Here is a 23284-nt window from a genome sequence, read left to right as displayed (position 1 = left end):
GGACTTCCCTGTTACAAAGTCAGCATTTCAGGACACACCAGGCAACTAAAGTTGAAAGAAAAGCCCCAATCCAATCCTTCCTTGGGGCAGGCAGGGCCTTAGGAATCCCCCTTACAAACAAATGTGCACGTCCCGCTCTTCCTGGTCTGGTTCCCCACTGCCACCACTGAAACTTACACAAAAAGTCTGACCATCGTAAACGACTTTTTTCAGTACATCTGAACACACATAAGAGGCTTAGATGTGCCCCAAAACAGGATGTTTCAATACACTTTCAACATTGCTAGTCAGCTTGTGTCACTGTGACCCAAAGACCTGACAAGAACAGCTCAGAGGAGGAGAAGCATATTTTGGGCTCAGGGTTTTCGAGGTCTCAGTCCATGGTCAGGTGACTCCACTGCACAGGACCTGAGGGGAGGTAGAATTCATGGAGGAAGGACATGGTGAGGAAAGCTGTTGGCTCACGGTATCCAGGTACCAGAGAGAAAGAGAGAGGGAGGGAGGGAGGAGCCAGGGGAAACATAATCCCAAGAGTAAGCCCACAATGACCTGCTCCTCTAGCCGTGCCCCACACCCCACCTGCCTGCAGTTATCACACAGTAATCCATTAGAATTATTACTTCATCAAATGATGCATTCACTGACGAAGGCACAGCTGTCGTAACGCCCTGGTTTCACCTCTGCATGAACGCTCTAATACATGACATTTTTAGACCCATACCATAACACTCCTCCCAAGGGGTTTAGGTAGGGTGGGACAGGGAGGGGGGTTGTGTGACTCCACGGTAGAGCACTTGCCCAGCGTGCGTAAGGCCTTTGGCTGGATTCCCAGCACCGTGCAAAAAAAGAAAAAGGACAGAGGTTTGCCTGGGAGGAGCCCAGCCATCAGTTTTCTAGTTGAAGCTTAAAGGCCGCTGGAGCCCAGGCAGTTGGGCCGCTGCTGCAGGAGCTGGGCATGGCTCAGCCCAGATCACTGTCTTCCTTCTGTGCAGCAACCGCAGGGTACATGTGCAAAATGCTACCCTGGGTTTTAGAAAATGCCCAGTGACCATGTGCACAACCCTGACTTCGTCACTCAGCTCTGTTTAAACACCTCCTGTGACAAAAAAAAACCCAAGAGTTCCATCCTTTACCTTCCTCAGTCTTGCAAACGTCACATGGCGGTGCCACAGCACCCCGCACATCACCAAGACTCCCTGGCACGGGGACAGCCCCCAGGTGAAAGACGATGCTTCAGAATAGGGACCTGCCCTTCCCCACTTGCTCATCAGTAAACAAAACCCAACAGTCCGACAGCCCTGGCCCTTCCTGCCTAAGGCTTACCCTGAGCCCTCGTCAACTGACACCCCCAATCTCTGCCCACACTCTCCTGGACATCTGCCCCCAGTAGGAAGGCAGCACCTGCTGACTAAACACAGTCACTGGAGACTTCAGGGCCACAGGTCCTGCCTCTGGCTGACCACCGGCTCTGAGCAAGCATCAGACTCTCGGGCTCCATTCCATCTCTGCAGTGATGACCGCTATGGCTCATTGGCCTGTGGTAGGAGGACACAGGGGAAGCACTGCCCAGGGCCCAGCAGATAAAGCGCAGGACAGACTCTGGCTCTTCCATATTTCCTGCCACAGGCCTTGCAATCTGTGGACTAACTCCACGGGAAGCAAACTCTATCCCATGGACACCCACGCATGGGAAATACCCCAGTGCTGGGGAGTGTGTGCCGAGTCACACCGTTGCTGGTTTTGCATCCTGAGCTGCACCTTAGCACTGGGTGCCCCGGCAGAGGCCCAGTGCACTGTGCCCTTGTTCTGAGCTCATTAAGAGCCCAAGGCAACACCACCAAGTGCAGTCCAGGTCATCTTCCAGATTACTATTCCAGATTACAAAACGATCATTGGTCACTGACTGACAAAGCTCAAGTCCACTAAGTACCCAGCAAAACTCCTGCATGTTAATAGCGGCTCAATAAATCTTTATTGAATGAGCCACCTGACAGAGCCAAAAGGACTGCTGTGAGAATCAGAAGTCACAACCGAGGGGCTCGGTGAGTGGCCTGCGGCCTGCTCTGCACTGTGTTCCCATCAGGGTTTCTGCATCTGTTCACCCACCTACAACCGGGGCCCCCCAGCAAGGAAGTTTCTCTGGAGCCTCCTTGCTGCCTACACAAGCCGGCCCTCCTCTCCCGCCAAGCAGACTGCCAGCACCACGCCCGCAGACAGCTTGTGCTGCCTATGCTCAGAGAGCTCAGGGAAACCGCTGGGGAGCCACGGGAGATGGGGGCTGGGCCACTGCTCACCATGGACTCATGGTCCCACCTTCTGCCTTCGGGGACCGTCCTGACATACAATGGCTTGACTCCCAGTTTTTCCACCTTACAATGGTTCCGGAGCCTTATGCATTTGATGGAAACCTGGGATTCTGAATCTGGATCTTTCCTTGGCCTAGTAACACGCAGTGCCATCCCCTCACACCAGGTGGGGTGGCAGCAGTGAGTGGCAGTTCCAGTAGCCACACAACCACAGGGTGAAACACGGACTCCTGAGCTGCGATGTTCAGGGAGTTAGGTGGATCCCACGCATTTCAGACCTAAGGCTGGGTTCGACTCACGGAGGGTCTGTAGGAGGCATTCTACATCACCAGGAGCATCTACAGAGAAGAGGAGGAGAGGAACTACAACTTTCAGCCTACCTTTCTGAATGTGAGCACATTAAAGTGTGATGTCAACTCACATGAGTGGGGAGGGTTATCATAGATTAAAAAGCAAACTCATCTTTCTATCACACAGGAACTGTCTCCTGGGATCTACTGGGAAGGGTGGATTCTTGGTACCGTGGGTCACTGGTGGGTCACTGGTCACCCTGGTCACTGGCAAATCAGCACAGACAAGTGAGCTGCAGAGAGGATTGCACAGCGTCCTGCAGGACTCGATCTTCTAAGGTGACTATTCCCCCTGCCTGTGTCCACTGCCAAGGAATTACTTAATGTACAAAAAAGTTCCCAAAATGGAATAAAAGCCCAAGCAACAGGGTAGATCTGGCAGTGCCAACTGTCCAAGCTGCCCCAGGTGAGAAGAGCTGGCTGGACCTGCAGCTGCGGAATCAGCAGGAGCCCAGGAGCCGGGAAGACACAGCCAGCAGTGGAGAAGCCGCCTCTGTAGGTCCCACTCCATTTCCACTGGGCTCAAGTGGAACTCTCAAAATCCAGAGCCGTCAGCTCAGCATCCCCAAACGCAACCCACAGCAGACAGTAAATGTCAGGACTCCCTCCGTCTCCCCACCAGTCTTGGATACAGAGCTCCCTCAACACCAGACCCTTCACTGCCATCTCTGCATGTCACACCACCTTCATGTCAGGACGACCTTGCCAATCAGGACCCAGCACCCATGTTTAGAATGTTGGCTTCTCCAAATGCAACCAATTCTTTGGAAACACATTTCCAAAGACTGAGGCTCAAAGCACTGTTTTTCTAAAATACTAAGATAGCGAAATGAATATATTTTAACTTGCCCATTAAGTTTGGTGCTGGCTGAGGGATGAAATAAAAAAATATTTCCAAACAACATTCAGAAGGTCTGTTTGCAAGCTTAAAATCTCACGCTAGCTACACCCACACAGAGGGCATGCAGATGAGCTGAATTTCATCAGTGTCAGAATAGTTGAGAGTGTTTCCTCCCAAAGAGATCCTCTCACCGAAGCATGTGAAAAAAAAAAAAAAACACCCAGAATTTATAGTTACTACACAAACATCCTCCGATCTGTCAATCAAAACTATGTCTTCCCTCTTACACATCAGAACGCAGGTAGTGAGATGTCAAGACACCAATAAATAGGACCAGACACTAATGGCTATATCTTCTAAAGTTCAGAACTAAATGGACGCTCACCAGATCAATATGCAGCCCAGAAATAGACCCATATACACATGGGGATCTCTTTAGGGCAAGGATAGCAGATCAGATCAGCAGACAATGATGAATTAATCATCGGAGGCATTAAAATAACCAGCTGAGCATTTGGATTGTGAGAAAAAGTCTGAATTCCTGCCTGGTTCTTTACCCCTAAGCCTTCAAGATCACATAATTTTTTTTTTTAATGTAAAAAAAGAAATGAAAATACAAAAGCAAAATGCAGGTAAAAACACTTATAATATTAGATACAGAAGGACTTTCTAAGCAATATATCACACACCAAACACACAAAGACAAGTGGATATATGGGACTAAATAGAGACTTCTAAATATTGGCACAAGTTTTAAAAATACAGCAAACAGTAAATAGCAAGCACTCCACTGAGAGAAGTACATGCAACACAAAGGACAGGGGGCTTGATTTCTTAATGTACAAATGCCCTCACAAACCAGTGAGGAAAACAGCTATGCACATAAACGAAGTGAGTAGGCAGGTGTGTAGAAAATCGAACAAACTCAAACTCAGGGTCTTCCACTCCACTCACAGAACACTCACACCCTTGACTGCAGCTGTGAGCACCAGCTGGGCTGAACTACACCCCCTGTTTTGCTTACCTACCAGGACAGGAAGACTGAAGGCCAAAGTCCCTCCTGGGGGGCTGGCGGAAACCAGCTGGGTCCCCAGTGGCCAGGCAACCCGTAATCGCTTTACGCCCCAGTGCCATCACCGGGCCACCACCTCGCACAGTTCAGATCGTGGGTCACGAGGCTCCATCACAGGCCCGGGTGACTGATCCCCAGGCCTCGGGTGAGCCACTGAACCTCAGCTACTCTGCCCTGCTGCAGGCAAGGGCCGAGCTCCTGGGGACCTTCAGGTGACAGCCCCACTCTGAAGCTGCCGGTGGGCTGCCAGCCATTAGTCAACTCATGGGCACACAAACGGCTTGTATCACTCTGAAGATTCTAGGCACTGCATGCAGGAAAAGGGGCCAGAGCTCAAATATAGGGACAAAGACCAAATGCATACTTCACAAGATCATAGAGGCTGGCAGAAAAATGTCAAAAAACACATGAACAGATGCTCGATGTCATTAATAAAGACATGCAAATTAGATTTTAAATCTATATTATGTATTTAGATTTTTTATTATATTCAATGTTCGTAAGGGGGTAAAAAATGGTGTCTTCAGACACTTACAGGAAGTGTGGATTGGTGCGCCAATTTGAAGGTTGATCCTGTAATTGTATCTCATATATATATATGAGATACAATTCTTGGACCCAATGTTCTGTTTCTTTCTTTTTTTTTTCCCCAAGACAAGGTCTGGCTAAGTTGCTGAGTCTAGCCTTGACCTTGCAATCCTTCTGCCTTGGCCTCCCAAGTTGCTGGGATTATAGATGTGCCATCACGCCTAGTTCCACACTGTGTTTCTAGAAATTATCCCACAAACATGCTTCATACATACATTAAGATTCAGGCACAGGGCTGGGGATGTAGCTCAGTAGGTGAAGTGCTTGTTTTGCATGCACAAGGCCCTGGGTTCAACCCCCAGCATGGAGGGGGGAAAAAATAAAGATTCAGGCACAAGGATTTGCACTGCAGAATTGCTTATTTACAGCCCCAAGAATTACCTAAACATTTATCCTTGGGGCACCAACTGTACATCATGGTGAACCACTGTGATAGAACAAGGCATGTGTGATTTCTGAAAAAATCAGAAAGACCTACACTTACAGCCAAGGAAACACATTCAAGGATGAAGAGCAATGCCTACATACACACAGACCACAGGGGAACACAAGAACCGTGACATTGGTGGGGGAGGTAGTCTCTGTTCACTTTTCACTTTGTACCTTTTTATATTGTTTTTATTCTTCTTAAGTATGCAACTAAGTTTTGTCATAAAAACAATTTTAAGAACGACTGATCTATTTGCTGAGAGTAGATCTTAACTAGTCTCACAAAAGAAAAGGTAACTATTTGAGGCAGTGGGTGTTAATTAGCTTGATTATGATAATCACTTCACAACATATATATATATCACATATATATAACACATATATATAAATATTACATTGCAAACCTTAAATACAATATTTTTCAATTATACCTCAATAAAGCTATGAGAGGGAGACTGATCTTAACAAATGTTTTCTTTCTTAAAAATGGAAACAAGTTTTGCATTTGTGTGCATACACACACACACAAACACACACACATTTTTGTGTGTGTGGTACTGGGGATTGAACCCATGGACACTGTCTGCAGAGCTACATCCCAGCCCTTTTTATTTATCTTGAGACAGAGTCTCACTGAGTTGCCCAGTCTAGCCTTGAACTAGGACTTCTCCTGCGTCAGCCTCCCAAGTCACTGGGATTGTAGGTGTGCATGTATTTTTAATATTGGGAGAACTTTAAAAACGTTAACTCATGAACAATTCACATTTTAATTAACTGAGGGTTCAGCAAATGTCAGCTTGTAAATGGGATCCATCAAGAAGGCCTGCCTGCCCGAGGGGGAACGTGTTGGACCTAGAAGCTCCTTCATCTGCTGGTTCCACTGGGGAAGCACAGCTGCCGGGGTGGCACAGGGGTGTGGCTTCCGAAGACACTGCCTTCTGACCTAACTCAGGGCCCCAGCATGGGTCACAAGGCTCCTGTCCCAGGAACTAGAGCAAACATCACTTTCACACAGGCACTTAAAAAGAAAGAAGATGTTCCAGTAAGCATATGCTACAGTCTAAAAACGAGTTTAAAAATAGATTTTCTGGGAGCTGGGCATGGTGGCACAGGTCTGTACTCCTACCTGCTAAGGAGGCTGAGGCAGGAGGATTCAAATTCAAGGTCAGCCTGAGACTCTGTCTCAAGTTAAAAATTCAAAAAGGACAGGAGATGTAAGTTGGTGGTAGCACTCTAGCCTAGCCTGGTTAGGGCTGTGCGTTCGAAAACCTAACACCAACAAATAAATAAATATAGAAATACATTTCCTGGTGTTAAGTTACCTTTTATGTAAAGGTAATGTCTGGAAGGGGAATAGGGTGGGCTTCTGGGGCTGGCAATCTTCTATTTCTTGATCTGGGTGTTTATATAGTTGTGTTCCAGTTGTGAAAGTCCATTGACCCCTAATGTTAATTGGTGACTTTGCTGTATGTGGATAGTGTGTGTGTGTGTGTGTGTGTGTGTGTGTGTGTGTGTCAGTCATACGTCAATCTAAGAATTCAGATTTATGTTTTAAATTTGGTCAAGTGGATGAAGATAGTGATGTCCTGCAGTGTTCATATAGTCAACCAAACACCACTACCTGGCAGGGTCCATTACAGAAAGCCACAGGAGACAGAGCTCCTCTGGAGGGAGAATCTGGTTTAATTCCTCTACACCTTAAGGTTATCAGGATGCAAAATGGTCTTGGGGAAGAGGCTGGTCAGAGGCTTATTCTTAATACAGGCCTGGCAGTATTCCCTGCTGGACAAGTCATCTATGCAAACTGGCAACATTTCACCATAAGGAAACCAGCCTGAGAGGATGGGATCTGCCATTGCTTGGCCACCAGAGCCCACGTGCACACGGCTGGGCCATGCCCGCAGTGGGCAGCCCTGCTTCCCTGTTGAACCAGCTGAACAAGGAGCTTCTAGATGCAGCCAGCTGGCCTCCCTGAGTGATCCCGTTCACAAGCCGACACTTCCTGAACCAATTATAGTGCTTAACAGGACTCCCTGAGGGAGTGGAAGGAACAAAGAGCGGGAGCCAGAACGTGGACCAGGCCAGAGGACCAAGTCCTCCCCAGGCACCGCCTCCTTGGCCTGGACAGAGCATTTCCCACAGCCGCATATCAGAGGGGAAACGCCTACCACGTAGGGCTGGCTGTGCAAGGGTCAAGTGAGATGTCACACAGGTGGCGCACGGTGACTGGGAGGGCAGGCCAGGTGCTGCTGCCATCAGTGCCCCTATGCATGAGCCCCTCCCACCTTCCAGGCTAGGTCGCCCCGACTCAGGATCCCTCTCTCCACACCTCACACCTGCCCACACCTCACACCTGCCCACAGGTGGGCAACAGTCACCTGCACTCTCCAGGAACCTGACCAGGACCCTGACATTGTAGCGATTCGCCTCTTTTCCTTCCACAGGAGTATTTCAAACCTGGTTCCACTGTTCAATCAACTATTTTCAAAATTGTTTCAATACAATACTTCCCTTTTCACATTTCTCTGTGGAGCTCAGGGCCCTGCACACGCACCACAGGAGCTGCACCCCTGAGCTGCACACCAGCCAGAGACACCCCTCTTCAATGCCCATCCTGTGGAGTAGCGGGAGCCCCCACAGCATGCTGGTGGGGACCGGAGCAGTGACAGCTGACGTCGACAGCACAGGAAAGCAGCTGTGTGCTTGGGCTCTGAGCCCCGCAGACCAGCTCCACTCCTGAAACACCGCCTGTGAGCACGGTCCTGAGCATGCTCCTCCACCCTGCACCCTCCCCCTCCCCCTCCCTCTCCCTGGTGAGCAAAGTGAGCACAGTGACAGAAGGGCCCTCACGAGCCCCTTACTGTCCTTAGGAGTGTGACGCCCTCGCACAGGGGGAGAACTGAAGATGACCACAAAGTCCTGCTGCTCCTCCCAAGAGGCGGACTCTACTCTCCACCCCACCCCACCCCCCGCTTCTGGACTGGCCTTGGTGACACACTGGTCAATGACAGGGGGCACAAACGACATTCTGGGAGGGTGGCAGCTGGCCAGAAGTGACAGATCCGCTACCCGCTTAGTGGGGCAAGCAAGCCTGCCAACCTCAGATTCCGGGATAGGAGGAGAAGCCACCAGGAGGGGCCGGGTGGAAGGAGGTTCCCGATTTGCAGCCAGCTCAGGCGCACACATAAGTGACGGAGCCCTCCCTTGTCCTGGCCCGGCCACCACCAGATGGGAACTGCAGGAGAAGTCCCAAGTGAGCAAGCCCTCCTCACCCAGTCACCCACTGGCCACAAGAAACACCAGCCAACAGTGCTGAGCCAATCCCGTGGGGGCCCCATAGGGATCGGTGGGTGACCGTGCCACGCAGCAGACACCTGGCCACTGTGGTGGGTGGTCACAGAATGTCACCTACAGTGAACAGCAGGGATCCCAGCTCATCGAGGATGGGCCATGACATTCCAGTTAACACTGGTTCCAAAGCACAATGGCGTATGAAGTTCTCGGACCAAGAATAACCAGTCGCGGTGCTACTGTGATGGGGTCCCGTGCTGCAGGAACGGCACCGGGCGGTGCTCAGAACACCCCACCTTCCCCCCACTGTGCCCCTGCCCTTTCAGAATCCTGCCAACACACTGACACCTCGTCAGGGAACTGGAGTGTCCTCTAACCCTCAGCCAGCACTGGTGGTCAGAGCAGGGTTCTTCAGGCTTCCAGGGCCTGCTCTCCATGGAGAAAGACAGTCCCAACGTAGCCACTAGCTATTTTTTTATGTAAATATACACAAACACTAAGAGTGCACCTAAACCGTGTACGCTACTCTAAATCTACACAGGACGGACGGACGCACTGAGGAATCTGGAACCCATGGAACTCAACACTTCCTGTCCCTGCAGTGCTGGGGGGTGCACCCAGGGCCTCGCACCAGCTGCCCAAGCCTCTGGCACCGAGCTGTGTCCCAGGCCAATCTCAGCCGTCTGCTGTGGCCAGACCCCAAGGTCAGCAGAGCCCTGGTACTTCAAGCCACGTCAGTGTTCCCATCCTCCACCCATCTGTCAGTGACAATGTCACTCTACCTTCAAAACAGCCCACCTGGGGGGCACCAAGTGCCCTGCTGCCAGGCTCTGAAGTCACTGCTACCTCCCAGGCTCTGCTCTGCCTCCTCCTGGTCCACCCCCACATGGCTGCCAGGTGATCTCCATAAGAGGTGACTGGACCCGTCCCTGCTCTGCACAGAAGACTTCCAGAGCCCCCCATGCCAAGGAAATGCAAAGTTCCCCACACGAGCACACAGACCCCAGACCAAGCCACAGCCCTGCCTGCCCTGCCCTCCTTCCACCCGCTCCTCCACCTGCCCTCCTCTACCCAGCCTCACTGCCCACCTGCTTCTGGAGGTCCCAGCCAAGGTCCTCCTCCCGGGGCCTGCCCGGCTCCCCAGGCCCTCCAGGCCCTTCCCTGCTCCCTTTCCCTCCCAGCTCATGCGTGGCACCTGTGTGCTACTAAGGTGTCAGCTCTGTGAGCTCAGGCGCCCTGGTCTCTTCTGTCACCTTGGCAGGGTGCCTGGCTCAGAGCAGGGGACACCTGTGGCACTGCTGAGGAGCCACACAGCCTTCACATGACCCCAGTGCACGATTTCCGTTCTCACTGCCCATTCTTTCCCCATTAACCCGTTTAACCCATTGGCATTAAAGCTGTGGCAGAGTTCTGTACAGGATAATCACACAGAAGACGGAGGAGTGCTTTCGTTTATTTTTCAAATAACAGAACACCGGGGACGGGGCTTAGTATGCAGCTCAGGCGCAAGGCCCTGGGCCCACCCCAGCGCCCAAAGCCAAGCATACAACACAACACAGAAGTGACCCACAGAAAGCCACCAGAACCTCCGGGGCAGACCCCCCTTCAGGAACCCAAGTCTACAGTGCTGAGTGACCCCAACCCCTGTCCCTGCGGAGGACCCCAGGCCCCAACAGAGGTGGCTGCCACCCATGACGGAGCAGAGACCCAGGAAAGGCCTGCACAAATGGAAGTGTGTTGCCACTGCAAACGTCACCCAGAGTGTATGTCCTGCTGTCATTTCACCAAACAGAGAGAAACTCCGACTTCAAGGCCCTCTGGCAATCTGACAGAAGCTCACTTTCCAGCGTTATTTTCAGGTAACCAGAACCAAACAATATCCACCTCTCAAACATCACCTTCGGCCTTACGATACATTTTGTAGGTTTAAATTTCAGCATATAAGTCACACATGCTCATGAATAAACCAAACAAAAAAGATGCCGGGTGCTGTGGCACACGCCTGTGATCCCAGCAGCTCGGGAGGCTGAGGCAGGAGGATCCCGAGTTCAAAGCCAGCCTCAGCAATGGGGAGATGCTGAGCAACTGTCTCTAAATAAAATACAAACTAGGTCTGGGGATGTGGCTCAGTGGTCCAGTGCCCCTGGATTCAATCCCCAGTACAAAAAAGAAAAAATAGGGGCCCACTGAGAGACCCACTCTGCTCCGCTGCACACGATGACCACATTGCATCCAGTCTTTTCAGACTCCTTTCTGCTAGGAATGCAGCATGCACAGAGCCCCTAGCGCTCCAGAGGCATTCCCCTCTGCACTAACCTAATCTCAGCCATGCTCCTAGCTGGTCAGCAGGTACCCAGCAGCCCTCCCAGCCACACCCACACTCCATGCACCTCCACTTTGGAACATCTGGCCACAGAGCATCCTGTGGCCTCCCATAAGATTGAGCTGAGTGGCTACTCAGCTCTCCCCATGCATGGCCGTCAGGACCGTGAACCCTGAGGTCAGAGTCCCTTCTTCTCGGGCCATTGTTACCTGTGCATACCGCAGGGCAGTCAGGCAAGCCACACCCTGGTGAAGATTCCTATTATCTTCCCCAGCACTTGGCAATTCATTGTTAAAGAACCCTCATTCACGAAGTCTGGCTGAGCGTGGGGGCAACCCTGGCAGTGCCCCACTGAGCCCAGCAGCTTGCAGAGCACCCTGGGGTGGCACGGCAGCCAGTGGAGCTGGTGGAGGAAACAGGAAAGCAGGGCTGGGCCCGGGGTGCCTCTTCCCGAAGGATGCAATGCGGAGGAGCAGATCAAAGTGCTGGAAGGTGGTGACCCTGCCGGGCAGGACAGAGGACAACCATGGCAGGATGAGGAGGCTGAAGGTGAGGTCCAGGTGATCAGAGGACAGAGAGGAGTCACCTGAGTGTAAAACGAAAGACCGAAGGAAGGAGAGGACCAGGTAGAGGCAACAACTTGGGCGCCCATGGTTTGCCAACCAACTAAAAACGAAAATGCAGTGGGGGGCGAGGGGGGCAATCAGCACAGCATAAGCCACTGCAGGAAAACACAGCTCAGGGGTCAGCAGGAATCCCGAACTTTTGCTGAAATAAAAATGTCTCATCTCACTGTGTCAAAACAGATTCGAATTTAAAGATGCAGGAGTCACTTTGCTCTGTGTTGGCCCAGTGTGTTCCCCTCCCAGTTCTATGTTGAAACCCTCCCCCAGGGGACAGTGTGAGCAGGTGGGCCTCCAGAGGGGACCAGGTCACAGGGTGGAGCACTCATGGAGGGATCAGTGCCTTCTAGAGGAGACCCAGGGAGTGCCCGCCCACTCTCCAGCACGCCAGGGGAGGATGCAGAGAGGAGACGGGCACAGTCTGCCATGGGCCATCCTGATGGACTTCCAGCCTCCACAACACTGAGAAACCAGTCACCGGCCTGTGACTCTGTTCTAGCTCTCCCTTCCAGGCACCTGCTGGGGACAAGTACTGAGACATTTTACAATGAAAACTTGGCTCTTTGCAAGCTTATTAGGAAGAAATTCAGAAAATATTTTTGCTCCTAAAACAAAAGGCAAGTTCATGAAGTATGCAGTACCTAATGCTATGAAAAGTGCTTTTACAAAAATGTCTTTTCAATTAAACTTGCCATAAGTGGCCAATTGTGGTGGCTCAGGCCTGTAGTCTCAGCATCTCGGGAGGCTAAGGAAGGAGGATGGAAAGTTAAAAGAGCCTCAGCAACTTAGTGAGGCTCTAAGCAATTTAGCGAGAACCTGTCTCAGATAAAAATTTTTTAAAAGGGCTGGGGATGTGACTCAGTAGTTAAGCACCACTCATTCAATCTCTGGTACCAAAAAATAAAAATAAAAAATAAAAACAAACAAGCAAGAACTTGCCATTAATGTAAATGTCTTGACCAATAGTTTGATTTTAAAAATAAATAAATAAATAAAGCAACCAGGAACAATCTGTTCTTGCCCCTTTTCCAACAGAAGCAAGGGCAAGTTTCATGTGATACTCTGAGCTAGCAAGTGCAAGTGTGTGTGTGTGTGTGTGTGTGTGTGTGTGTGTGTGTTCCTCTCCCCCTCTTTCCCCTTCTCTCCTCTTTTTCCCATCTCTCCTCCTCTCCTCTCCCGCCCCCTTCTTCTCTCTCTCTCCCTCCTTCTTTCCCAGGGAAGGACCTTTGACAAAGGCACCTTTAGGAGGACACATTCTATTTGCAAATCCTAGGCAGGATAGTGGCTGTGCCCCATGAGGGTAGAAAGGGAAGGAACTGGAGAACCCAGCTATCTTCTTCTTCCTGAAAAACAAATTGGAGCATAGAAAAGGATCTAACTCTCCGAGACATCTTGCTCAAAGACGACAAAATGAAGCTGGGTGTGGTGGCGTTCACCTGTCATCCCAGCTGCCTGGGAGGCTGAGGCAGGGGGATCATGAGTTCAAAGCCAGCCCCAGCAACTTAGTGAAGTCCTCCGCAACTTAGCAAGACCCTGTCTCTAAATAAAATACAAAAAATAGCTGGGGATGTCGCTCAGTATTTTAGCACCCCTGGATTCCATACCTGGTACAAAAAAAAGAAAGAGAGAAAATGGAGAGGAGAGGAAATCATTTCCCTGTCTTCCGCCTGCCGTCCTGCAGACCCCATTCAAATTTTGAGTCTTCCCGATACCTCTAGGGGAACTGAAAGTAGCTGAAGCATCTTCTGGGTTAAATACAGAGCAAACAGAAGCCACATTCCTAACCTCCAGAGAAGTCCAGAAGGCCCCAGGCACCAAGAACAAAAAATATGTCAGACTATCAGACAGCCAGGTGCACACCTATAACCCCAGGAACCTGGAAACCAGGGCAGCAGGATTGCAAGTTTGAGGCCAGTCTGAGCAACTTAGCAAGACCCTGTTTCAAAATAAAAAATGAAAGGGCTGGGATGTAGCTCAGTGGTAGAGCGCCCCTGGGTTCAACCCCCAGTGCCTAAATAAATAAATTAAAATTGTTATATGTACATATATATACACACATATGTATATGTGTGTGTATGTGTGTGTGTGTGTGTGTGTGAGAGAGAGAGAGAGAGAGAGAGAGAGAGAGAGAGAGAGAGAATCACAAAGATGCTGAAGCAAAAGGTCCCACGGTGAGAAACCTGCTCAGTGACTCCAGGTTAAGTAGCACTCTGCTGTATTCCCGCTGACAGGCAAAGGGAAAGGCAGGTCGGACTGCGCAGGACAGAGTTCCTCCTGGCAGCTCAACCGCCACGGCTGGGGTGAGAGCTGCAGAACCACGTCACCCCTGGGGAAGCCAGAAGCTGGGGCATCCCCTGCCTCCACAGAAGCCCAGCACCAGCTCCCGCCTGCTTCGTGCAGGGTCTGACCTGCACAGCCCTGGGCCACACACCTTGAGCAGCCTGAGCAGCCCGCACACAGGCCCGGCCTCAAACCCAGACGTCTGAAAGGCGAAAGGCTCCGAAATCCCCAACCGTTTGAGAGCCACCACGGCACTAGAGCATTTGGGCCTTCAGATCTCTGGCTGGAGGCACAGTCGGTAATTTAAGCCAACATTCCACTATTTGAAGAACCCCAAATCTGAAACTCCTCCCGGCCAGGCGTTTCAAGGACAGGGTGCCCAACCTGTCACTGGCTTCCCCGGTACCTGTGGAAAGGCAGGCTCCACACATCAAGTCCTGCATCTGCTCCTCTAGACACACTGCTGCCTGGCACAGGGGAGCTAAGGGACGTCGTTTAGTGGGTGCCAGATGGCAGAATGGAGATGACCACATGAAACCAGAGGAAGCCACAAGGAAGCCACCAGACACATCCAGGTCCTGGGGCTTCCTACAAGACACGTGGTCAGGATTGTCACAGATGCTTGTGTCACCAGACAAAAGGAGGGGACTTGCCTTGGATGCAAAGTGACTACAGAAACATGACAATCAGTGTCACACCTGCCCTCCCACAGGACCCTGGGTGGTGGCAAACAGCTGTGCAGGACACTCCGGGGACAGCTGGAAACATCTGAATAGGGACCGTGCGATTGACACGGGTATTGTGGCGTGCCCATCATAGGCGTGAGATGATAATGTCCTGGTGTGTAGGAGAGCACCTTTTTCCCTAAAGGACACCTGCTGGAGTCCTCAGAAGGAAAGTGTCCAGTCTGCAAGTTACTTCCAGTGGTGCAGGAGAAACACAGAGCTGTTGGTGATCATGAGAGGAAGGGAGAAGAAGAGGGGCCCTGTGTTCCCGCTGCCTCTAGGGGAAGGAAGACACAGGGTCACTGCCGCTGCCCCGCTTATCTGTGGGAACATGCTCCGCTACCCCCAGTGAAACCTGCACCCTCGTGACAGGAAGACGGGAAAGCTGACTTACAGCTTGAGTGTCCTGACGCTGGAAGCCCGGGACAGTCCCAGACCCCCCACACGCTGTTTTCTCCCGAGCAGGCACACCTGGGATTCAATTAATTTGTAAGTTAAGCATAGCAAGAGGTCGGCAATAATAGCTGTAATAAAATAATCATAACAACAAACTGCAGTAAAACTAACGTGGATGAGGTCTGTCTCCTTCAAAATATCCTACCCCGTGGGCTCGCCCTCCTTTTCTTGATGGTGTGAGGCAGTTGAAAGGAAGCCCTTCGTGGCTCCTCTGCTGCATATCCCAATTGCTGACCCCTCCACTTTAGTGCTTCAGGGTCACTGTTAAGTGAAACAAGAGTCACTGGCTAACACACAAGGGTTGTGACACTGTATCAGTCGATCCGATAACCAAGAAGGCTGCGAAGTCACTGCCAGGCGGGTCGCTCACACAGGATGGACACAGTGAGTCAGAGCGAGACCAAGGGCAGTGTGAGCCTCCATCGCACCACACAGGATGTCACACACTGGAAAACATATGAGTTATTTCCAAAATTTTCCATTTAACATCTTTCAATGGCGGCAGGGGGGTAGGGGGACTGCTGTAGTATCCTTTCAACTGTTTCATACATTTGAAAATTTTCAAAATGAAACATGGGAGAAGTGGAATCAAAAACAACAACAAACCGTTGCTGAAAGGAGGGCGGAGTCAGCGGAAGAGGGGTCAGGCTGAGAGAGGAGGGACAGAGCCCCGAGTCCATGCTGCTGCCCTCTCCTGTCAGGCCCTCCAGGAAGGCCCTGCTGGACCCTTCCGCCCCCAGGCACCCTCCAGATCCCCCTTACCCAGAGTCCACTGCGTGCAGCCTCCACCACCCCACAGTACCTGGTCACGCCCATCTGCCCAGCCTGGCCATGGACACCACTTCCTGTGCACCCAGCTGTCCCTGCAGTGCAGCCAGTGACCTCTCTCCCCAGCGGGGACCAGAGCCCACCTTCCTTGCTCCTGTCTCCAACCAGTGGCACTGCCCCTTGCAACAGCAGGTGCTCAGAGCGGAGCTGGACAGACCCTGTGCCTGTGTGTCCTCATGTCCAGGAGGCCAGGCAGCCCTGATCCCGCACACCACACCAGGCCCTCGGTGCCGGCACGCCACCGTCAGCGCCAAGGGAGGAAAGGAGGGATACCGCATGACTCGCCACCGTGCGTCCACGTCCCCGGAAAGGTGAGGACCACAGCCATCCTGTCGACCTGAGGCCACCCACAGCTCCCGGCACCACAGAGGCACTGAAGGGACAGGCACTTAGTCATCTCCAAATACACACAGACAGAAAGAGGACAGAGGAAGTGCCACCTTTGCCCCCACAGGAAGCACCAGACAAGTTTAGCCTGTTGAACAAAGGACACCTGAAGCCCCTTCCAATTGGCCCAGGATCGCCTTAGGTCCAGCACCTTAGAGTGCAGTTTACTCAGGACTGTGGCCCTGGGTCCGACCTAAGGGATCCGGCACGGCCACAAAAACAAGGAGACTGGCCCCAAAGGTGAGCCATGCCGGAGGGCATGGGGGAGGGCAAGTGCCACAGACTGAATATCTGAGCCCCCCATGCGTACACCGAAGCCCCATGCCCCAAGTGAGCGTGTCCGGAGGAGGCAGCTTGGGAGACCATAGGGTCACAAGGGTGGATTATCATCAAAGGGATTAGTATCCTCTTGAGAAGGATCCTGTCTCTCTGCCATTCGGGGACACAGCAGGAGAGCCAAGCAGACTGTGAGCTGGCACCTTGCGCTCCTCAGCCTCCAGAGCCCTGAGAAGTCCGTGTCATTGAGCTTCCAGGCTGCGGTATCAGCTGCCTGAACTAGGAAACGGGGACGAACGAGGGGGAGGCCAGGGGGAGGCTGGAGATGTTCCACCAATGGTTCAGAGACACACGCCAAAGAGACACTGAGTTCCGGAAGCCCTCGGAGGGGTGTGGCAGGCAGACTCGGAAGAAAAGAGGAACCAGGGAGCCTGAGGGACTGGGTCAGCCTGACCGGGGACAGGGCACGGCGTCAGCCACATGCCAGGTGCTGCCGAAGGACACCCCCACAACAGCTGCACTAGTCCTGTTGACCCAGGCACCCCCGGGGTCACCCGTGCCCAACCTCACTTTATAAAAAGGGTGTGATGTAGCAGAGGAATCGGGCCCAACCTGCCGTCCTCCCACCCAGAGAAGCCCGAGATTCTCAGAAGGAAAACAGAATGAGCATGCCAACGGAACCCACCTCGGAAAGCAAACACCGTGGTGTCTGCTGTGGCCTCTGTCCACGTGGCCTGCCCCCAAGGGCTCAAGTGCTGGAAGCACCTGGTCCTCAGCATGACAAGGTTGAGGTGCTGGACCATGAAGAAGCTGGCCAAGCACAGGGCGGTTACACGTGGGGACAACCTCTGGGAAGGGATGAATGCTGGTCTCTTGGAGTGAGTTGTCACAAGAACACACTTGACCCCTTGCAACAGGGCCAGTTCCCTGTCCTTTCCACCAGGCTGTGAGGCAGCTGGGGGCAATGCCATGCTCTTAGGACCCTCCCGCCATCAGTATCACGAATTAGATAAACCTTCCCATTTTAAAAAGCACCCATTCTCAGATATTTTGTTACAGCCACAGAAAATGGATTAAGATGCCTCGCCCCACCCACTACCCTCCACATCAGTTCCATCTGCAAGAACTCTAATAAACCTGTGCTCCCTCCTCGGGGACTTTCAGTTCAGGAGAGCGCCTGTGGTGGCCCCGCGGAGTCCACACAGCTCTGACTGCTCCATGTCACGGTAAACAGAAACCCGTTCCACTCTGGGGCCCTAGTGTCCATGAGACCAAAGAGTCCTTCCACTGCGCAGCCCTGTACAAATCTGAAATCTCCACCACCCAGAGTCCCAGCAGACCCCAGGTGTGTGACAGCTCTTTGATGAGCCAGGACACAGCTGCGCACAGAGGTCAAGCTCCCACAGGACCAGGGAAGTCCTGGGCCGCCTTCACCACGCACCCAGCTGTGGACGAAGTGGCAGAAATCTCCAGCTGTTGTCAAGACAACCAAAGTACAAACAGAAATCTCCTTGGTATTCCGTCCGGAAGCAGTCTTTAAGTGCACACGCACACACCCCCAGAGGAAATTATAAAACAGAGATGCGCCTCCGCCCCTTCCTCCCGCTGCGGCCACGTGGCAATGTGTGTCAGGAATGCCGCTGGGAAGCTTTCCACCTCTGGGGTAGAAGCAGCTGCTGCCTTGGGATTGCTTTTTGGTTTGGGCTTGTGTGTGTGTGTGTGTGTGTGTGTGTGTGTGCGCGCGAGCGCGCGCTTTGCAGTGTTCATGAGTGCCGACATTCCACGGTGGGATGGTTGGCACTTTCTGGGCAGGGCTGAGACTCTGGGGGTCCTGGGCATCTGCTGACCCAGCCTGGTGTGCTTCCCTGGGTCAAAGGCACCCGCAGCAGGTCCGCAGGCAGCCTGGCTACCCGAGGAAAGAGCCTTCACACAGGCCTGCAAGGCCACCCCACGTGGGGTCCACAGGAGAGTCCATATGCGGGACATTCAAGCCAAGAGTGGATAACAGGTAACGTAGGTGAGCCCAGTGCCCCTGGGTCCTGGGCTTTCTGCGAGCACAAGGCATTCAGAGAATGTTTCAGGCCATTATTCGGCCCACCTGGAAGCACTCCCCAAGAGACAAGAGCAGACACACCTAGCAGGCCAAGAAAATGGCATCGGCAGGACCCCAAACAACACTGCTACGGGCCAGGGAGGCCACGCCTGCCACCTGCTGCCAGGGACCCAACCCTCACATCAATAGAAGGGATCTCTGACCCCAGGAGGGAGCCGGTGACTACAGCTAGGAGTCACCAGCAGGGAGCAGAGGTAAAGTTTGCCCTGGCCGCGCGTAAGATAGTCATGTGGGGAAAAGCACATCCCTGAGCCAGCACAGAGATGGGTCCCTCAGCCCCTTCAGTGACACAGCAAGCCTTCAGCATGAGGGCCACATTCTCTGTCACATTCGGTGGGGATGCCAGAGTCTTGATCAGACTGAGACAGCAGGCACGCTGAGAAAACAGGAAGTCAGTGCCGGGCACAGGCAGGGCTCAGTCTAGAAAGCATGGGTCCCTACCCAGAGAGAGAGCAGTTGTGGGTCTCTCTCTGAAGGGCCTCTGGACTTGGCACTGGCTCGCTTTTCCAGACACTGACCCCCAGGTCACCACAGTACAACTGGGCATTAGAAGGACTCTGACCTCCCACAAGCCCTGTCACCCAGAGAACCAGCCTGCTCAGGTGAGCTTGCTGCAAACACCTGGCCCAGGAAGGGACCAAGCAGGGGACGAAGCAAACACTGCTCGTGGTGGAAAACGTAAGGCCACCCTGAAAAATAGGAGGCCATGAGGTGATATGACTGATGTTTCAAAGCTGCCACCTGCACAGAAACCTCTTCTCCGCTTCAGCACCATTCTCCCCACTTCCAAGGGGAAATGCCAATCAGCAGAGCCATCAAAAGGAACCAGCAGTCAGAGGGGAGCCAAGGGAAGGCACCGTCTCCAGGAGCCCCTGAAAACACGTGCTGCTTCCTGCCTTTCTGTTTATGCATTAGAACCAGAGACTGAACCCAGGGAGGCTCTGCCACTAGGCTACATCACCAGCTTTTTTCATTTTTTATTTTGAGACAGGATCTCACTAAGTTGCTGAGGTTGGCCTCCAGCTTTCAATCCTCCTGCCTCAGCCTCCAAAGTCACTAGGATTACAGGTGTGTGCCACAGTGCCCAGCCAGAGTGTGCTTCATTTTGGAGATAAAGAAAAAAGGAAGTTAAACTTATCTCCAAGTTTTGCTGTCACCCTGTAATCACAGACTGACAGGAAGTGACCATGTATCTTAAGAGTTCATCTGGTACAATGCTCTGCCTTAACGGGGAAGATGTTATTATGTGCATTTACAGATGAGGCAACTGTATTAGTCATCCAAAGCAGCATAGCCAGTTGGTTGGGAAAGAGCCCAGGTGCAGGCTCTTGCCACGGATCACTGTCCTTGTACGCGGATATAAAGATTCTTGCCTAAATAGTGAAACTGAGAAGGAGGGGGCAGGCTTTGGGGCAGGAGCCTGTGCCACCTACATAGACAACAAGGGAGACAGAGACAGTGACCCAAAACAAGGCAAAGATATTTCCTCCCAAGCCCAACTGACACATGCGACTCACTGTGCCTCTGTAGGCCAGGCTTTCCTGCTAAGTCTTTGGAGCCCTGGGACTGAATGGCTTCTAATTCCTGGCATTTAGGTCTGGACTACAGCAGACAGCCTGGCACACATGAAACCCACCCTGCCACACCCACAGTTCAGCAAGGGACCCAGAACAGCCTCCCAGCCAGATCCCAGCAGCTGCCAAGTCCAGGCACTGGGAGAGCCCAGCAGGGCACATCGGGGACTCACAGGGCAGGCGGCCTCTGCCAGTTCCCCTGGAATTACCATCCAGTCAGCGTAATTAAGGATTTTGGCTGAGGACAGTGGTAGGGCCAGTCGAGATCGCCTGAGCCAGAAGATCCAGAGGCCCGGCACAGGCACACCGTGGTCTGGCACAACCCATTCCGACTGCCATGCTTCCTCTTGTGCACCACGGCCCTGACAGCCCAGTTAGCATTTCTGAGACAAACTGGAAGGGGGTCTGCCCTTCGGCTGCTTCTTTACTTAGGAAACGGTCTTCTTGGGAGAACAAAATCAGCTGGCCTTAGAAGACCAAGCCTGGGTGCCAAAGGCCACTGAAGACACAGTTTAGGGCCTCAGTCTGCTTTTGGAAGGATTCTGGAATTTGACGCGGACACCAGGAAATGACTATAAACATTATCCGAGTCCCCAGGGGACGCAGTTCGCATGGTGGCTGTGGGTTCCAGGCTGTTTCTTCAGGCTGAGAAACACCCAGTTTGGGTAGGGAAGTGGTGACGGGGGAGGGGGCTCTCGGTCCCGCTCATTCTCACCCGCAGCACGGACGCTCGCGGGGCGCACTGCTCCACAGTACTTTCTTTCTTCGCCTTCCAGCCCGGCCATGCCCGGCCATGCCCTCGGTTTTCTCGCCCTGGCTTGAACTTTTTTTTTTTTTTTTTTTTTTTTAAGTGAATAAACCCATCGCTCCCGGGAGGCGAAAGAAACCCGCGGCCTCCCGAGGAGCTTCGACACTCCGGAAATCATCCAAAGCCGCCGTCCCTGTCCCGCGCCCTGTCCCCGCCCCGCCCACCCCGCAGCCCAGCGAGGTCGGAGGGTACCCCGGGACGCGCGGGTGCGGGTGGGACGGCGGGCGGGCGCGGGAAGCCTGGGCCGGGGGACGCGGGGACCCCGGGGCTCGGCGAGCGGCGGCCCGGGAAGCAGGCGCGGGGTGGCCGAGGGGCGCGGGGTGGCCGAGGGCGGGGACAGGGCGCGGACTCACCCCGAGAAGGCACACCTTGAGCTCCCGGATGGCCATCATGTGCGGGCCGGGCGGGGCCGGGGCTCTGCAGCATCCCCCGGGCCGGGCCGCTGCGCCCAGCCGTGTCCAGCCGCGTCCAGCTGCGTCCAGCCGCCTCGGCCCGCGCTCGCGCCAACCCGCGGGCGGAACCGCCGCTGCTATTTCTGGGCCGCCGCGGCGGGTCACGTGGCCCGGCCGGCTCCTCCCGGCGCCGGGTCCAGGCCGGGCCGCCCACTCGCTGCGACGCCCGGCGTCAGCCTCGCCCGCGGCCCGGCCTGGGTATCCTGGGGACCCTGGCGCCCCTCAGGCCCTCGGAGCTGCCCAGCCGCGGGCGGGAAGACGGACCACGGCCGGGACCGCGACGCCCCGCACCGCAGTCGCGCTTGGAGCCCACGCGCAGGCCACCAGGAAGGACCCTGGGCTCCGCAGAAGCCAGGCCACTGAAAACAGGGACGGCCGCGAAGACGGGGTGAGGACGGAAGGGGCCACCGCGAGGCAGCCTCCACTCAGCCCCCTTCACTGTCTTCGCGCGGGCCGAGGAAGATTCTGGAAGCAGTGGCCTGTCTCTCCTTCCAAACCCAAACCAGTGCCGCTGGAGAGGAAGCCCCCTTTCTGGAACAGAGGACCCTGCAGAGGACTGGGGAGCTCCCCGCTGGGAAGTGAAGGCCGCTCCGCGCTCCCCAGGCCAGTGCCTTCCCTGCCCGCCAGGGAAATGTCCAGCCCGGGCTCTGGCAGTGCACTGGCATTGCGGGCTGAACATGTGTGTGTTTGCTTTTAAACCCGATGTTAACAGTTCGTCCCCCATCCCAAACCCTGGCCTCTCTGCTGACCTTTGATGGATGGCACGCGTGCTTTCTCAGCAGGCCACCCACCTGGTCTCTTTGGCTTTGCTCCTGTGAAAGCCAAGCCAAGCTACCTCACACCCGAGTATCCCCACAAGGTGGGGACTTCCAAAGCAAGCCCTCCAGGGAGAACAGTTCCAGAATACTGGACCAAGAGGGACCCCAGACAGACAATGGCAAGTGATTTCCCAGAGTCACAGCTTCCCTCCCCTGAAGTGCAGGCTTGTGGAAGGTGACTTATTGGGACTAAATGTTCCAAAAGTAGCCACAGACAAGTTACAGGTCCCATTCAACATCCCCGTTATATCGCTCTCCACCCCTGATTCAGTAGCCAAAGCATAGACAATCTTTTATGTGGGCAGGGTGGAAAGAGAGACCAGCCCAGAACTACCCAGCCCTGGGCACAATGCCTCACTGTCCTGCCATGCGGGGGCAGGGAGCAGCTGCTACACACTTGCCAGACACCTGCCAAGGGCTTCCTAGGTCTCACTGGCACCCACGCTGTCCTGCCTGCCAGCCAGCCTTCAACCTCATATAGAAAGTGTCCTGCTGACTTTTCTGCCAACTTCCCAAAGCCAGGCCAGCCGGGGTGGGAGTAGTCTCCATCAGAAGATGTGGAGCCAGTGGGGATCTGTGTCATTCAGTTGCAGAGGATACAGCCACCCCAGATGGAGTGAGCAGGAATTCTTACTGCTCCCTCATCCTTGGCTGCTCTCATTCTGCAGGCCCCCTCAGTCATCTAGGTGTCTGAGGGGTACACGGTTTGTAGACTGTACTGGGACGTTCCCCTATATAGGCCGA

At 53.6% G+C, this 23284-nt stretch overlaps 1 protein-coding gene across 2 annotated transcripts in view; it reads right to left on the bottom strand.

Moving 5' to 3' along the window:
• Positions 1 to 21802, bottom strand: part of Rab31 (RAB31, member RAS oncogene family) — a 91545-nt gene extending 69743 nt beyond the window's left edge. Inside the window, exon 1 of one of the 2 annotated variants that reach the window (XM_076836652.1) lies at positions 21624 to 21802. In XM_076836652.1, the coding sequence (XP_076692767.1) occupies positions 21624 to 21662 (39 nt within the window). In that variant the 5' untranslated portion in view covers positions 21663 to 21802. The remainder of the gene's footprint in view (positions 1 to 21623) is intronic. The other variant, XM_076836653.1, reaches the window with a different exon arrangement.
• Between the last annotated feature and the right edge of the window lie 1482 nt (positions 21803 to 23284).

This window comes from Callospermophilus lateralis, chromosome 17, assembly GCF_048772815.1.
Source record: "Callospermophilus lateralis isolate mCalLat2 chromosome 17, mCalLat2.hap1, whole genome shotgun sequence".
Classification (NCBI taxonomy): domain Eukaryota; kingdom Metazoa; phylum Chordata; class Mammalia; order Rodentia; family Sciuridae; genus Callospermophilus; species Callospermophilus lateralis.
The sequence above is the reverse complement of the archived record's forward strand: the minus strand, read 5'-3'. Positions and strand labels throughout refer to the sequence as shown.